The 16822-nt window shown below is 39.4% G+C and overlaps 1 protein-coding gene across 1 annotated transcript in view; it reads right to left on the bottom strand.

The window, feature by feature from the left end:
* DNER (delta/notch like EGF repeat containing) overlaps nucleotides 1-16822 on the bottom strand; it is a 171906-nt gene that overhangs the window by 79258 nt on the left and 75826 nt on the right. Inside the window, exons 2-4 of the mRNA XM_056850405.1 lie at nucleotides 10838-11119; nucleotides 9403-9497; nucleotides 6781-6947 (exon numbers count right to left, since the gene is read on the bottom strand). Coding sequence (XP_056706383.1) covers nucleotides 6781-6947; nucleotides 9403-9497; nucleotides 10838-11119 — 544 coding nt within the window. The remainder of the gene's footprint in view (nucleotides 1-6780; nucleotides 6948-9402; nucleotides 9498-10837; nucleotides 11120-16822) is intronic.

The following is a 16822-nucleotide window of genomic DNA, read 5'->3' as shown; positions in this document are numbered from 1 at the left end:
AGCTGCAGCAGCTGGGAGGGCCACTGCACAGGGGGAAAAAGTCTTTTTTCTGATACAAAAATCCATAGGGGAAAGCGAGCCTGCGCCACCTTAAAAGGTGGTACAGGCCCGCCAGAGTCCCAGCAGGTGTTCCCGGGCTGGAAGGGGTTAGAAAGCTGACTAGAGTCAGCTCCACCCCTGGGAATGCCCCCCTACACCAGCACCACCGTTCTCTTCCAGGATTTAGTTCCTGAAGAGGCTGCACTGGCAGAGGAGCCCTGTGCAGCTCCGCGGCACCCTGGCGCTGACGGAAATGCCCCCCACATTAGCATATGTGCCCCTTATTCCATGATAAGAGTGTATTTCTGCTGGCGTGGGGTCACACCGCCTCCACACCACTTTCGGCCCCCAACCTCAGGAATGGGCTATTCATGCCGATTACCCTTCTGCATCATGAGGTTAAAAATTTACTTTGGGCAATCAAATCCTGTTAAGAGTCTTGGGTATACCCTGGCTGAGCCTCCTCACCATAGGGGAAAAGTTTAATCTAATCCAGTCTACACATTTCTTTGAATGATGTCATGACTGAATATCGCCTTAATGTAATGACTGAATATCACATTCATTTATACTCTGCTTTCCCCCCCAATAAAGAACCAAAGCATTCTCCCAAGATAATTTTGATCCTCACAACACCACCTGTGTGAGGAAGGCTTGATTGGCCCAAGGTCATCCATCAAGCTTCCATAGGACAGTTAATGGCCACATTTCTACACCTACACCAGATACTAGACGATAGAATTACGTTCTAAGCCTAGATTTCTTTTTGTTGACTAGCCAACTTCTGCTTTCCCTTTTCTGTTGCTGTCCAAACAAAGCTATATTTCTTGAAACTGGTGATGACAAAGCTTGTGGGATCTGCACTTAATGAACACTTAACATTTTCAGACTAAAGACATATCTTTTCTCTTGTAACCAGAAAAGTTGCTAAAGCGGGAGGAAAATATTTTTGTAGGAAAATGCCCGGAAGTGAAAAGGTGAAGCACCCCCCTCCCCTAATATTCTGGTGTTCCCAAGGCTACATTTAACATATAAATGACCATGCAGTCTATCTAGCATATACTCACATTCCCATAATCAGAACTGCAACAGCTTTAAAAGCCTCTCTTGAGATTCCAATGGGATGAAGAAATTAAAACAAACTTTTTTTAAAATACAATATGCTGCGTATGTTAATTACTTCCTCTGGATTCTGACACAAAGGAAGGTGTCTGTAAAAGAGCTCACCTCTGATATATATTGAATAACATATGTTGCAGCTGCTGCTTGAACATAAAGAAGCAACATGTAAACAATGCCAGAAAATCAGAATGTCTTATTTCTATTGTATGTTTACTTCTGTGCCAGGCTTGCCTAATAAGTCAACTATTTAAACAGCTTTTGAATACTTTAATTGAATTTGACATATACATGAATGCATATATTTTAGTGTGTTGCTTTTACTACTTACTTAAAGATCACTTGTTGCAAAACTGGCTTAGCGCCCAGAGGGGATTGTTTATGGCTGTCAGCTCCAGATTTTTTGCACTATTAAGGAACTTAAACACAAATTGCAAAACAATCACAATTCTTATGATCACACTATGTGAAGGCCCCGACATGAGTGCCCTGTAAAAGAAATTGGGATTGCCCTGTTTGAGGAGGCAGTGGATTAGATAGATAGCCACCAACTCCCCTTTCTCAAAGTAGTGGTTAACATAATTTAAGCTTCTTCTTCAGAGCTATGCACCTGCAGACTAGGGTGATAGAAAGGGTTGGTTAATCTGTGATTATCTGTGCAGTACTTACTTGTACACTTATTTCTCTACCTACCTATGGGTATATAAAAAGCTTTGATTGCACATGCAGACGGCCCAGCCCCTAGGTTCGGATGTCAGATTTCTATGAGTAAAAGAACTGACATAGGCTTATTAGTTTAGTTATCCATTAGTCTGCATATTATGTAGCTACGTCTGTATATCTAAATTGTAATATTGCTGGCCTCCGAGCCAATCACAAAAGAAGTGAAATCAGGCCATCCACAGACAAAATTTCTACATACTTGTGGGGACTTCCCAGGTATGCAGAAAAATTAACAAAAGTAAAAAGTAAAAAACACACCAAAAATCAGTCTCATGAGGACTGAATGAGAGCCAAACTAGACCTTATGGCTTCTGTGAATCTGCCATGAGTGATCACAGACACGTTTCGGCTTGGGATCAGCTTTTAAAATTGCCACAGAGACCCCCATTCAGCACAGGACTCTGGCACAGGGAGAAAAGGAGCCTCAGTCTCCACCTGCGCTGTTTTCCCAAGCCAAAAGGGCACAGGGGGCATTATTTACGCCACTGGAGGGGCTCCACGTGCACTGAAGCCACCCCCAGCGCCACAGTCCCAGGCTGAATTGGGCCCTTCAGGCAATTTTAGAAGAAGCTGCCACTGGGAAGACAAAGATTCAATGTGTCTGCGAGTTTCTGTGGCAGACTCACAGAAGCTGTGATGTCTAGGTTGGCTTTAAGCTCCCAGAAGCGCAGAACGTTTGGCAAGGTTGAGGGTTGGCTAAAGAAATAGGAAAATTAGCTTGTTCAAGCCTCTGAAGCCCTTAGAGAGGGGGAATCTGGGGGCAGACTGACAAATCATTCCCCTTCCAGCAATGCCTCATGGTCAGTTCCCTCAGCCGGTACAGATCTATGACTAAATAGTGTCTTGTGGCATCTTAAAAACAAATAACAAAAAAAGGTTAGTATTTCAGATGCCACAAAACTCTTTGCCAGATTTACAAGGCTCCCTCTTTGGAAATGCACACATATCTATGCAAATTAAGTGCCATCATGTCCAGAATTGTACCCTTCTTTAACAAGAAAAGGGATACACAGTAAGTGAAAAACAAAAAGTAATGATTGTAAAACAATCACCGTGTAGTGAAGCGCGTGGACCAATTGGCCTCACCAATTAAACAAGCTTATTACTATAAGTATGTCATGAATAATCAAGTTTATACCAAGTTTCCAAATAACAATAGTGTCTTGTGTCAAACATCAAAATAACTACATCAAAGTGCCATATTAAATTTAACAAAACAATGGCTTAATACAAATTGTAAATATAAACAGTCTTGACTTAATCTTGTCATGGTTCAAAACACACTCTTCTTCTGACAGCATAGTTCCAGATCTAGGGGGTGTGTGTGGGTTTTACACAAGCACCCACATGCAGATTAACTGGCTGCAAATACTTAATACCCAACTTTTCTATTATGAAAGCTTCTGGCCCAAAAACAGCGGTAAAAATTCAGGCCACTCTAGCCGTGCTTACATGCACAGATAAGCTGAAAGATCAAATCAGAAGCTGTTCCTTGGTAATGCCAAGATGTGTGCGTTAAGTGCAGTCAAGTCACATCCGAGTCATGGCGACCCTATGAATTAATGTCCTGCAAAATGCCAATATAGCATGCATTATTTCTAGTATAGATATTGTTTGTTCACTGAATCACTTGATTGTCTAATTAGCACCTTCGTGCAGACTCCTGTTGAATTCCTCTCAGTGGTGTCTAAGCATCTTTAAGAAAATGCTAATTTAGTTAATTAGATACCAAGGGGCAATACATAAAAGCAAATAATTTACTTCCCTGAATTGTTTAGTTTTGGAGCAGCAGAATTATTTGGAAGAACTTGCAAGAAATAAGTAAATTACTGAACTGAGAGTCCAATTCTGTTCAGTGTTACTCCAGTCTAAACTCATTGACATCAATGTTCAAGTAGCCTAACGTTTGCAGCAATGCTTCAGAATCAGGTTGGCGTATGTTGAAGATCAAAGAAAAAATGCACTGATCTTTTAGAACTTGTTCATTTTAATGAGAGAGGAGATAAAAGGAAGCTAATAAAATCTTATTTTGACAGAATTAATTAACCTATAAATTCACAAAATGCTCTTCAAAACTCATTTATCCAAGCAGGAAGGTACCTCCACTGCAGTCTTTACATTTCTCTGGGAAATGAAAATATGACTGCAACAACTTGACCCAAAACAGTAGCATAACTTATGTGAAACACCTTTGTACAATATAGGTGGTTAAAAGCTGGTTTAGTTTGCCCTTTCTTCTTCTCCCTTTGCTGAGATATGAATAATTCTGGTACTGTCTTACAGAATGTGAGGGCAAAAGGAGAGAGAGCAAACCAAGACAGAACAGGGTATGAGATAGAAGGTGAAGAAGTATAACATAAACACATTTTTATCTCTTCTATATTTTAAATAATCTACATCCTACTTATTCATAAATTTAGTCACTAAACTTAATAGTCTGTCATTTAAATTATCTAGTTAAAGAAAATAAAACTGTTTTGTAAGGTTTTTTAAAATTCATACAAGGTAAAATTGATTAGTGATAAGAGCCCTACTGTCATTAAGCCTCCATTTTGCTGGTCTTTCTATGGCCCTCCCCCACCCCAGATTTGTCAACCTTTTGTCTCCGCCACTTACAAGGGGCCCATGAAGCAGAGTTCCAGACCAGTTTGCTAAATGAGGAAGAGAGAGAGAAGACTGAGCACCACACAAGACACCCAGCCAGACTGCATTACAAGCCTGAAAAGTACAACAGCAAACTCACAAAGATTTTAAGCTAGCCAAGCACGGAAAGTTTTCAGACAACTGTTCACTTCAGTTCAACCAAGCACGTCAGTTCAACCAAGGTGCTCTTGGCACAATGTTCTGTTCTCCTACCTCACAAAGAAATTAACAGTGACATCAGCCTCTAACTAACTAAATGTTTTCTATAACATGACTCCTAGCTGGTACCACTTGCACTAGCTACTGGTACTCTAATCCTTGCTTATGAAACTAAGATCACCTCTAATATAGCTCCTTCCCATCTCATGGGAACTTCCTCCGCTCACTTCCAACTAGCAGCTTCATGTTTGTTGAGCTCACATGAATTCTCTATTTCTTCTAATGCCTGTGAAAACCAAGTCATTTGTTTCCTATTATTTTCCTAACTCTATACCTAAAGTTGCAATAATTCCCCAATTTGTTCTCAGTAAGCAGATCTTGAGATGTTCTGCTCTACTTCATACACTGAGTCTAGTTCCCTTGTTTTGCTCAGCTGCGGCTTTAATGGCTGATTCCATATTCTACTTCTCATAGATCTCTACTTTGATTTCTACAAGGTTTCATATTTTATCTTAGAAGGTGTGGAGTTCTCATGTTCACTTACCAATTCCAAACCTTTCAGTTTGTACATGTTTGAAGGTTAGCAGATGTCTGGATACTTGTTGTCTCAGACAGCTTCCCTACTCAGGATGCTAATACTCTGTTCTTCCCCTGTTTTCTCTCTCACCCCAACCCTCTCTCTTGATATTACCCATTGCACAAATGTGTGTGGCTAGTTGGAATAGTTATATTTATTGCGGGCGTTCTAGTATTTGGTGCTTTCTGCATTTTTAATATTTTCCATCTGAGTGCAATTTTTATTCTGCTAAAAACCTACCACCATTTTTCAGTTCATCCAGATTTCAGTTCTTTTTAAAGGCTTGTCTAAAAGGGGAGGGGCTATAGCTCAGTGGTAGAGCATCTGCTTGGTATGCAGAAGGTTTCAGGTTCAACACTGGCATCTCCAATAAAAAGGATCAGGTTAAGAGGTGATGTGAAAGACTTCTGCCTGAGACCCTGGAGAGCAGCTACCAGACTGAGCGGACAATACAGACCTAGATAGACCAATGGTCTCATTCAGTATAAGGCAGCTTCATGTATATCCATGCGTCCTTCATCCCTTTCTTTAAATAACCTCTAAGAACTGTGTTATTCACCTTGTGCTGGGTGTCACAAACTAAACATAGAGCTCTTTTTACAACAGGAATGAAAGATAGCAGAAGAGAGGTTTATCTTTCCCTAAGCAAACCTGACCTTGTTCATACAGAACAGTATATCCTAAGTATGACCAGGGTGACACACATGTACTAAACAGGCCTGCTAAATCAGACCAATAACTAATCTATTCCAGTGTCCTGTTTCTGCCTTGGCCAGCCAAATACATATGGACATGCGGAAGCACTATTTGTCCCCAGTACCTATATACAGATTTTAAAAAACAATCTACAATACAAATATTATTAAAAGGTGGAGAAGAAAAGACATCATTTTGTAATTTTAGCATAATTCATATTTATTACTTTTTAAAAAATAATCCACAAAAGGATATGGGAATATAGAAAGAGGGCATATGATTTTGTGAACCTGGGGTACTCTCCACGTTTTCAGAAAAAGATAAAAAGTTTAAAATTATATTTTATATATACATAAATATATCCTTGCAAAAACAAAAAAGGGATAAGGATCAGCTTATGGATTGGTGCATAAAAGGGAGAGCTGGGGAGGGATGTAAAGTATGTAACTGGGAACGGAGGAAATGTGTTACTAGGAGGATTGGGAAGGTGGAGGAAGTGCATGATGGGGAGGGGAAATGAAGCATGGGCCAGCAGGAGGAAGGTATTTCCCCTCCCTGCGAGTCCCTGCAGGTCCCCAATTGTATCATCGTAATTATCAATGCAAACCATTAAAGGTATTCAAATAAGTATGATATGTATCATTTACAAAAATCTTCTAGTACATTCAGATGCAAGTCCTGATCCATGTAAGCACATAACACACCAAATTCTACTAAATACATCCTTAATTTATTAGCCCTATACAATAATGTGCTTTGTTGTGTCATTGGAATTGCTGGTTCCACATACAACTAGAAACTTGTAATCTAGAACCAAAACTCACCAATGAAATAGTTGTTTCCTAATTCAAGCATTTCTTCTGTCAGTACAAGTCCACCCATTGCTTGGAGAAGAGTAACACTTGTGGCATCTATCAGTGAACACTGTTTAAACCTTTCTGTTGTGACTTTCCATAACAAAATAAGGGAAGCTGTAGCATCTTGCCTTATACTGAAAGACCAAATAAATGGAGGTTAAAAACAGCAACATCGAACGGGTGATTTTTTAAAAGTATTCATCACTTAAGACATACAAAAAGCAAACATTTGTAGCACAGATTCAAAACCAAAAGACACCAGCTGTGCTGCAAATAAGCTACTTTTTAAATGCAGTGCATTTTACCCACAACTGAACATTTTAACAGAGGGCTTACCCCACCAAGTATTCCCAGAGATGTATTAAAAGTTTGAAAATGTTATAAAAAATACTGTTCGCACTTTGTTTGGCCCCTTTAGCTGTGAAGACATTTTCCAACCATTTATTAGCCATTGCATCCAAAAAACCTTTAAAAGCGGTACATAGGTATTCTCCGTTTTAGTGATGTCCATGAATAACATGCTGGAGGAGAAGAGTGCGGTAGGGAACCATGAGAAATGGTTTATTGTATAACGTTTTCCAACTTTAAAAAATGCCCTAGAAGGCTGAGTGCGGTAACCTCCCAGGTTAAGAAGAAGTCCAAGAGATGCACCCAATCAAAGAAAATTCAGGTAGGTATTGGGGTTAGAATTGCAAACCCAGAAAAGGTGACAGAGTAAAGGGTTTTACCCTCCATTCAAGCCAGATGTCACTAGCATCAAAGGTTCTGGCTGATCTGTTATGGTATCATGAAATGTGCACAAAAAATTAAATGCCAAGGGCAAAACACTGGCACTTCTGTGAGAAGACTGAAATATCAGTTTCATTTATGCAGAGTTTGGGGAAAGGAGAAGATACCTACTGCTGGTAGAAAGACAGAATCACTAGGCTCATAAGAGAGCCTGAAAGCTGAGTAAATAAGAGCCCAAGAACTAAAGAAGAGATAAGCAATGAACTTGACAGAAGTAAGAAAGAACTGGAGGCTGGCTGAGAATTAGAAACTTGACACAAAGGAGAGAAGCAGAGGATGCAAAAGGTCCCGGTGATAGGAGAAGGCAGAGAGTTGAAAAGAGAAAATATACTTTGTGCCAGGCCTGCTAGGAAGTCAGTAGACAGAAAGAGAGCTTTGGAGATAGGCAGATTGTAAGGAAGGGAGCCAAAAGGGAAGGAGAAATGGCTAAACTGTTGTCAAAATCTCTAGTTGTCAATTAGTATCTGAACAGAAGAAAAATCTGTAACTATTTTCAGATTAGCAGAAGCTGCCATATATCCTGTTAATCACAGCATATTATTTTACATGTTTGTTTGTTTACTTAATTTATGGACCACCTTTCTCCCAGAGACTCAAGGCAGATCACAAAATACAGAAAACCGTTCAACCAGCCAGCACAATGCAAAACAGAAGAAAAATCTGTAACTATTTTCAGATTAGCAGAAGCTGCCATATATCCAGTTAATCACAGCATATTATTTTATATGTTTGTTTGTTTACTTAATTTATGGACCACCTTTCTCCCAGAGACTCAAGGCAGATCACAAAATACAGAAAACCGCTCAACCAGCCAGCACAATGCAATACAAGTAGGATTACTGAAATTAGGAAACAACACAACCAGAAAACTGCCTAAGGGATCACATGCCACTGAGAGTGGCTTACAGAGGTACAGGACAGTGCAGTAAAAGGGAGACAATATATGCAATAAACAATGCAGTTGCCTTTAAAAGCACCCTCCTGGATTGTGCCATTTAACTGTAATTCTGATACCTTTATAAAAATGCCCTCTTGAACACTTCTGTACAGCCACAGTGCTGACCATATGGGTATCATTCAGGTACAAATGCTTATATACAAAAGGCAATTGCATTCTGCTTCTGTTATTATGGTAATTTATGAGAAGGCTAAATCTGTTTCCATTCATAAATTTTTTAGTGACCCTTCACTTCCCCCCCAAAATAACTGTAGTAACAACTTGTGATGTTCAAAACAAACTGGTTTATAAACCTCTTTGATCAAGTTCATCCCCATCATCTGAGGGGGCCTTTACTGCCCCGAGGCTTCTTTCACAAGTATATATTTGTTGATGGGTGGATAATGCATTTTCACCTCTGTTTGTATATGCTTATGATTCTCCTCTCATCAGTTAAGGCCTCGCCTAGAGATCTGCTATCCATCATTGGCACAAAGGTTGTCCCATGGCTCATCCCATCAGAGCAGCTGCTGCAGGCTTTTGTTGTCTGCAGTTACGATACTAGATTTATTATTATAGAACCCCTTCCAACTGGAACAGCAGCAGCCTGGATGCGCATCTGCAGTCTTGCCATGCAATGCCTCCTTCCTGTCAGCGGGAGTGTTATAGGTTCAGCCTTGGCTAGCTCAGAAAGTAAAGATGAAACTCAGAACAGCAACGACGAGACTGATTCAAGTCTTGTGCTGATTCAAGAAGCTTCTGGTAACACAGGCTTCTAGTTCATTCTAGGCAATAGATCCATATCAGCCAAATTATTTTTAAAAATATCTATATAACGTCTTAAATGAAGGATAATTTCTTACTTTATTGAAGTATTATTTGGAACTTCAAAAGATATAAGGCGGCCCCCACCAGAATTATTGGAGCTGGCGTTTCCACAAGCCACATCAGGAATTATCTGGAGGAGGAAATATAATGAACATGTCAGGATATTTCATGTAAATATTATAAAGCACTAAAAGTAATATATGAAAAAACTGAAATTGAGAGAAAAATATTTGCCAGGAGAAACTGTAGGGTTCTTCTAAAGAACAGATCTTGCCTTCAAAAAATGTCAATGAACTCTTTAGGAAAAAAATAAATGGAATTTCATAATATGCCAGATAAATCTGTGTGACTGCAACATGACCCTTTAAATATCAGGTAACGTAAACACTTGAGACTTCTGAAAGTGTAGTAGGAATAACTTATAGTAAGCATAGCTGAGACACACTATCATGTACAGTTTCAACAAACCACTGATAGCAACTCTGCCACCCGATCCCTACAACAAATAAGCCTGTTATTTTCCCCCCTCACTGAGTGAAAGCTTTTTACCAAATAAATTGTTCTATCACTATCTGCCAAGTAAACAAATCCATGATCTATATGGTGCTTCTTGTAAAATAATTTATTTCAGGCAATAGCTGCTCTATCAGAAAAACTCCTACATATTATGTTGATCATTTGGATGGCTGGAATAGTATAGCACATATCCAGTTTCTTCTTCCATTATGCACAGGTCATGGCTGAAGGCTTCCAAGCAGGGAAAGCCTCAAATTCCAGTTTGCCATGATGTCTGAATGCCAGTGCTGGTGGTTTCCTGCCCTGCTCCAACTCTATATTCTAAATGCGGTTTAAAATGAAATTTAGAATCCCATGGGCAGAGGGGATTTCCTTTTTCTTTCCTTTTTCCTCCAGGTACCATGGCAAATTCAAACTCATACTTGTCACAAAACTTCTATTTGTCCATGTTGCCAGTGACCAAGCAGAGTACGTGTATTTCAAAAGCTTTTGTAAAGATAAAATAATTTTCTTCCGTGTGATTTTCTGATTTCTCTTCAACACCTGCATACTACATTGTATGTTCGTCATAATACTGCCTCCTGACACTCCACATTTCATGTAATGAAAGTGAACTGTCCAAGGAAGGATATGTATAATGCTTAACCATTTGCTTTTTCTTGAAACCACTTAATTTGACGATGATCTATACATTAAAATTAAGCAATAAATCGGTTAAAACATGCAGGTTTCCCATGAAAGCATGAAAAACAATGAGTCAAAGCTTAGTTTTAAGTCCACGATATGTTAAGGTTTTTTTTCTTTCAGGTCATATTCTGGGCAGTTTCCAGACTGTTCACATGATAGCTCATTTACAGGTAATAGGTCCTATTAGTTTTAAAAGCATCCAATGCAGTTGTATTACAAGCTTTTTAAAATGGCACAGAAAAATTATATCAGAAAAATCCTTCTCACCTCTACTTCATTCCATTTCAGGTCCACGACTTTTTGCCCCTCCTTTGGCTCCCACGTAGGCAATGTCACTGTGGCCTGTGATCTTGGCAAGACCGTATCGGGTTCCATGGTGGTCGGTGCTGGCACCACCAATTCTGTCCATCCAGACACTGGAGGACTATAAAGTGAATGTTCACAGTTTGTACCTTCATAGCCTTCATCACACACACACAGATAGCCGTCACTGTTACTACTGCAGTTGCCATGGTGGCAAGGACTGCTGGAGCATGAATCTGAAACAAACTGAACAGAAACAATCCAATTGATCAATTAATACCATGAAATAGGATTTGCTTTTTACCTTAAATGATGAATGGACTGAAGTTCATAAGTAGCCTAGGTAATTTCAAAGGCTTTGCATAAGCAATTACACATGGTTCATTGTTCACATTTCAATTTAAAAAAAGATCCACAGGTTTTCCACAAAAAATAAATCAAGGAAGCAGACAGAGTGAAAAGAATTTGGTTATGTTAAAATGGTGGCACTTAAAAAGCTTGGAAGCAGAATTTTGTAATAGTATCCTCTTGGAATGCACTAGAAATCCATGCTATCTGGAAAATTTTTATGTGTTGAAAGTACACTGTGCTGTTTTGTATGAGACTAAGATAAGAACAAATAGATATCTTGCTCTTTTGACTGAGTTAACAACCTTCAGTACCAATAGAGGATCTGTGTAACACCATCATTCTTGACATGACTCCAGCCAGTCATGGATACTCTGCTCTCAATATCCACTAATTGATTAGTTGCTTCATCTAAAGTTTGGATAAGTAAATGGGCTTCTTCTTTATTTCAGTTCAAGAATACTACGTGTTTCAAACCTGCACAGATGAAATTACTTATTAAATTTAAACATCCCTTTATACTGAAAGTACTGTTACAGTTTTAGAAACTATTTTTAAGTACTCTTTAGAAGTAAAAGGAATATATTTGTATACATAGATACATATTTGTATATGTATGCTAAGGGATAATCTACCATGTCAAGCTGTCTCATATCTGTTTTTATAATATGTGAGACCCCATTTCCTCTTATACCTTTCTGATGGTAGCCACACCAACATAATGGCACATATCTATATTCTTTTTTACGTGGATGCCTTATTTTCACATCTTGCCACTCTTTTCTCCATGTTCCAGATTTAAGTATTTTACATAAGAGATCTAAACTCAAAAAAGAATTATAAACAGTACATTTCCTGCTTAAAATCTTTTTATCATAATCCACCAAATGCTCCAAAAGGTTCTTGACTTGGTTTCTTAAAGAAATAATTTCACAGAAGGTGAGAGTGGGTTTTGGAATTTCAGAAACAGATGCAGTACAACACTGATCTCCAATATGCCATGGCACCCACCAATGTGTTTCCTAGCATCTACTTCCTCTTCCTCAAAGCATCTCTTTCTGATAGCAAAGAGCTAATTCTGGCATTTCTCTACCTCAGTGAAACAGTGGGTAGTTCAGAAGAACCCAGGAAGCATCACCTTTGTATCTTCAGGGAGCACTAACTCAGAAATATCATAGGAGAATTCATGACGTGGAATCTACAAATATGTTATTATTGACCCCACCACTCATGGCAGCCTCTCTTTTGTCATGGTGTCCATTCAATGTTTTCAAAATTTCAAAAAGTGCCTACAGGTGAACTAGGCTGGTAATCCCTGCAGTAGAACATATATCCTGCTTCCTTCCAGCTCCCAGGATATCACCTCAAAGTATGAGCACTTGGTAACAGAAAGGTTTTCCATCAATACTGCTTAGCAAAAGGCAGTCTCATTCCTTAGGATTTCCACCAGCTGCTATTCTTCCCACATCCACAATCCTCCATACCACATTGTCAGTATAAACTGAGAACTTTACTGTGAAAATCAGTTTTTGACGGGACCTTTTAAAGGATATTCATTGATTTAATCCCTTATAAATATATTTTAATATGATAAAATTAAGGTATTGAATGAAAATGGTAAGATTAGACAATATAAGTATTTGTTAATTAAAAAATAAGGGGGATTAGTATTGTTAGCAAAGGTATACACAATTTATTTTAAGATAGAAGAGAGAGAGGGGGAAGTCAATTTTTATATTTTTTTTCTTTTTTGTTATTATTAACAATGTTACATGTCTTAACTGTTTTATACTAATTTCAGTACTATCTGCTCATTTACATGTTATTATATTAAATGAAAAACAATTTAAAAAAAGAACTTTGTCTTTGTGCAGAGCATCTTCACTCTTCTTCAAAGCCACATGACCATATGTCCTGTATTGGCATTAGTTCAAATAGATCACTTCTTCCTTTGCAGTTTATTTTCAACAAAAATCATTAAGTAACTAGAAGGGGCGTGCATTCTGGAATTCCCAAGCCCAAAATATACAAGAAAATCACTGTTTAAGGTTGTTACCATGATTTTCCAGAGTTGTTACACAAATCTGGGCTTCTTGGGCATTACAACACACCCCCACTGAAAAAAACTGTGTGTTTTTTGTTTTTTGTCTGTAGGTGTTTATCAGCAGTGACAGGCATTTGTTTTGCTTTGATTCTCCTAATTTCCCAAGCTGTGGCCCAGGGAAGGCAGCTCCTAGCCAGCACAAGCCAAGCACAGGGCCTGGCAGAGCAGCAAGTCTAGGCCAACCTTTAAGATACAGGCTTTGTTCATTCCAGCTATAAAGGAGACATCTTTTGCACAATACTGGAAACTGGGTAATCCTACGGCGTACAACCTCGAACAAGAACATCTACTATATAATAAGTGTACCAGCAAAATCTAATTACCACAAGCCTTCTGTTCATGAAATTTTTTTTGCTGTATCATAAAATGATACAGTATGATTTGGTCCCTTGTGAATCCACGATGGATTAAGCAAGAGATTCCTAGGTGCAGATGCACATTCTATATTCCTATGGAATGTGGAGTTGACACATTGCTAGGACCCAGTAACAACAAGAAGCCCCCAGATGGCTCATCCTTCACCTTATGAAGTCTCAGTCAACTTGCACCTGGTTATTGGTGACCTCCAAGCAACCAAAGAGGGAAGACTTTCATTCTGTTGTCTTGACATGCCACAAATACCAGTGTGTATAAGGTGGGCAAGATGATTAATAAAAAGATTTGGGGTTAGGTTGTGTATTTGATGTATGTACAGGGCTGACCATGCCCTCAGTGCCCCCTACTACTAGCAAATTAGCAATGCTGACTGGTGTATGCCAAATCAGTCATTCAGAAATCCTTATTTCAGGTTTAATTTCTATAGGGGCAATACTGAAGTAGCATTTGCAATACAGGAACAGTCAACTGAATAACTTCAATATTACTGAAAGGTAGAATGATTTGGCAAAAAAATAAGTAGATAAACATGTCAATACAGTGCAGTTATGGGCTCTGGTAACTCTAAGGATTCATAAGAGCAAATGGATGTAGCGTGCGCTCCATTGTTATCTGCTGCTGTATTTATCCATGGAGCATCTAACTGTCAGCTTGAATGTCCTACTCCATAGAAATTCTGGTACAAGTCAGCAGATGCAGAACTTAGCTGACAAAGCTAGAGTTGAAAGTGGAAAAAAATCACAAGCTTCACCTCAATTTGTATGAGGTTAGCATACAAAACTACACCAAGGTGACTTTAATACTGCATTTAAAGTTTTTTTTCCAATTCAGAGAGAATAAAGGGGAAAAAGATTTAAAAGCACCACTATAATACCTATAGTAAATTGCTTTATTCACACTTGTCTTCTCGCATGCTAGAAAACACCATCATGTGAGAAAGACATTTTTGGTCCGTACCCACTGCAGTTATCTGCTCAGGTATCACTTTTAAGCCATTAGTCTTCAACTGAAGCATTAGAAGTCAGTGTGGATCATTCCGTAACCTATGGCAGATCATATTAAGGGGCAACACCACTTTTAATTTGTTTCTTTTAAAATAAGGGAAAACAGCATGAAGATGGAAAAGAAGAGAAGATAAGCACCATTACTCATCTTTTTAAAAAAATATGCACCAAATATAATAATAATAAGAGTTGGTTTTTATACCCAGCTTTTCTCTACCTTAAGGAGTGTCAAAGCGGCTTACAATCACAATCCCTTTCCCCACAACAGGCACCTTATAAAGGTAGGTGGGGCTGAGAGAGTACTAAGAGAACTGTGACCGGCCCAGGATTACCCAGCAGGCTTCATGTGGAAGGGTGGTGCCTTGTACTGAATCAGACCATATCAAGAGGCCAGGTCAGTACCAAGACTACCAAGGTCCTTCACATCACTATTATGCGGTCCTTTTAACTGGAGATTAGACCTGTTTAGGCAGGGATTAGACCTTTTTTTGGGGGGGAACCCTCCCTGAGCCCCATTGTGTTGGAAAATTTCTGGTCAGTCTCCAATCTTTGATTCTTGGGCAAGGGGCTAGAGCAGGTTGTTGCTTCTCAGCTCCAGGGGCTCTTGGAAGAGACTGATTTTCTGAATCCATTTCAATCTGGCTTCAGGCCAGGATTTGGAACAGCGACTGCTTTGGTTGCCTTGCTTGGTAACCTCTATCGACATCTAGATGGGGCAATGTGACCCTGCGGGTTTTGCTGGATCTTGCAGTGGCCTTTGATACTATCAACTATAGTATCCTACTGAGGCACCTCTCAGAACTGGAACTACCATGTTATGGTGGTCTGAGCCCTATCTAGGGGGTTGGTCTCAGAAGGTGTTGTGTTGGGAGATTCCTGCTCTGTCCCATGGCCTCTAGGGTGCTGCAGGGCTCCATTTTATTCCCCATACTATATGTACAAGAAACCACTGGGAGAGATCATCAGGAGGTATGGGCTGCAGTGTCACCAATATGTGGATGCTATCCAGCTCTACCTTTCTTTTCAATCTAATTCTGAGGATGTTGTTGGTGTTCCTAACAGGCGGTTGGAGTCAATAATGGGCTGGATGAGGGTGAACAAGCAGAAATGTAATCCTGACAAGACAGAGGTTTCTGGGTTAGTAGAAAGGCAGACCAGGGACTTGACATGTCAGCTTTCTTGGATGGGTTATACTCCCCTTGAAAAGCCAGGTTCACAGTTGAGGAATGCTACTTGATACAGCAGTCATCTTAGAAAACCGGGTGGCTGTGGTGGCTTGGAGTGCCTTTGCCCAGCTTCACCTGGTGTGACAGCCATGCCCATTCCTGGTTCAGTCAAATCAAGCCATAGTGATCCATGTGTTAGTTACATCTAGACTGGACTATTGCAATGAACTGTACTTGGAACTACCCTTGAAGAGTGTTCGGAAGCTGCAGATAGTGCAGAATGCTGTGGTTACACTGCTGGTTGGGACCAGCTTCCGGGAGCATATGACCCCAATACTACAACAATTACACTGGCTACAGATTTGCTACCAAGCCCAAGTGTTGGTTTTGTTCTTTAAAGCCCTACATGGCTTGAGACTAGGGTATCTGGAGGACCCTTTTCTCCCATACATTCCTGCTTGGGAGTTAAGACTGCAGGAGAGGGCCCTCCTAACAATCAAATAAGTTTGTCTGATGGGTAAAAGGCAACCCCACAATTATGGAACAACCTCTCCAGGGAGATGAGCCTGGCCCCCTCACTGCCAGTCTTCAGGAGTCAGTTTTATTTAGGACTGCATTTGACTGATTTAGTTTTTAATTTATTGGCAGGCCTAATTGGAATTTTAAAATCTAATTTGTGACATTTTATGTGTTTTTAAAATTGTTGTTTTATTTACATTTTTTTAATGTGTGTGTATTGTGTGTAGTTTGTAGTCACTATACTGTAAGCAGCCTTGAGTTCCGCAAGAGAAAAAGATGGCTAATAAATGTTTCAAATAAATAATAAATAAACACAGTTTAAATAGGAATGCCCTTGAAGACAACTCAGAAGCTTCAATGAGTATAGAATGTTGCCACTAACCTACTTACAAGATCTAGGTGCTCTGCTCAAAATCATTTTTTTGAAACATAT

This window comes from Euleptes europaea, chromosome 5 (genome assembly GCF_029931775.1).
Source record: "Euleptes europaea isolate rEulEur1 chromosome 5, rEulEur1.hap1, whole genome shotgun sequence".
Lineage (NCBI taxonomy): Eukaryota > Metazoa > Chordata > Lepidosauria > Squamata > Sphaerodactylidae > Euleptes > Euleptes europaea.
The sequence above is the reverse complement of the archived record's forward strand: the minus strand, read 5'-3'. Positions and strand labels throughout refer to the sequence as shown.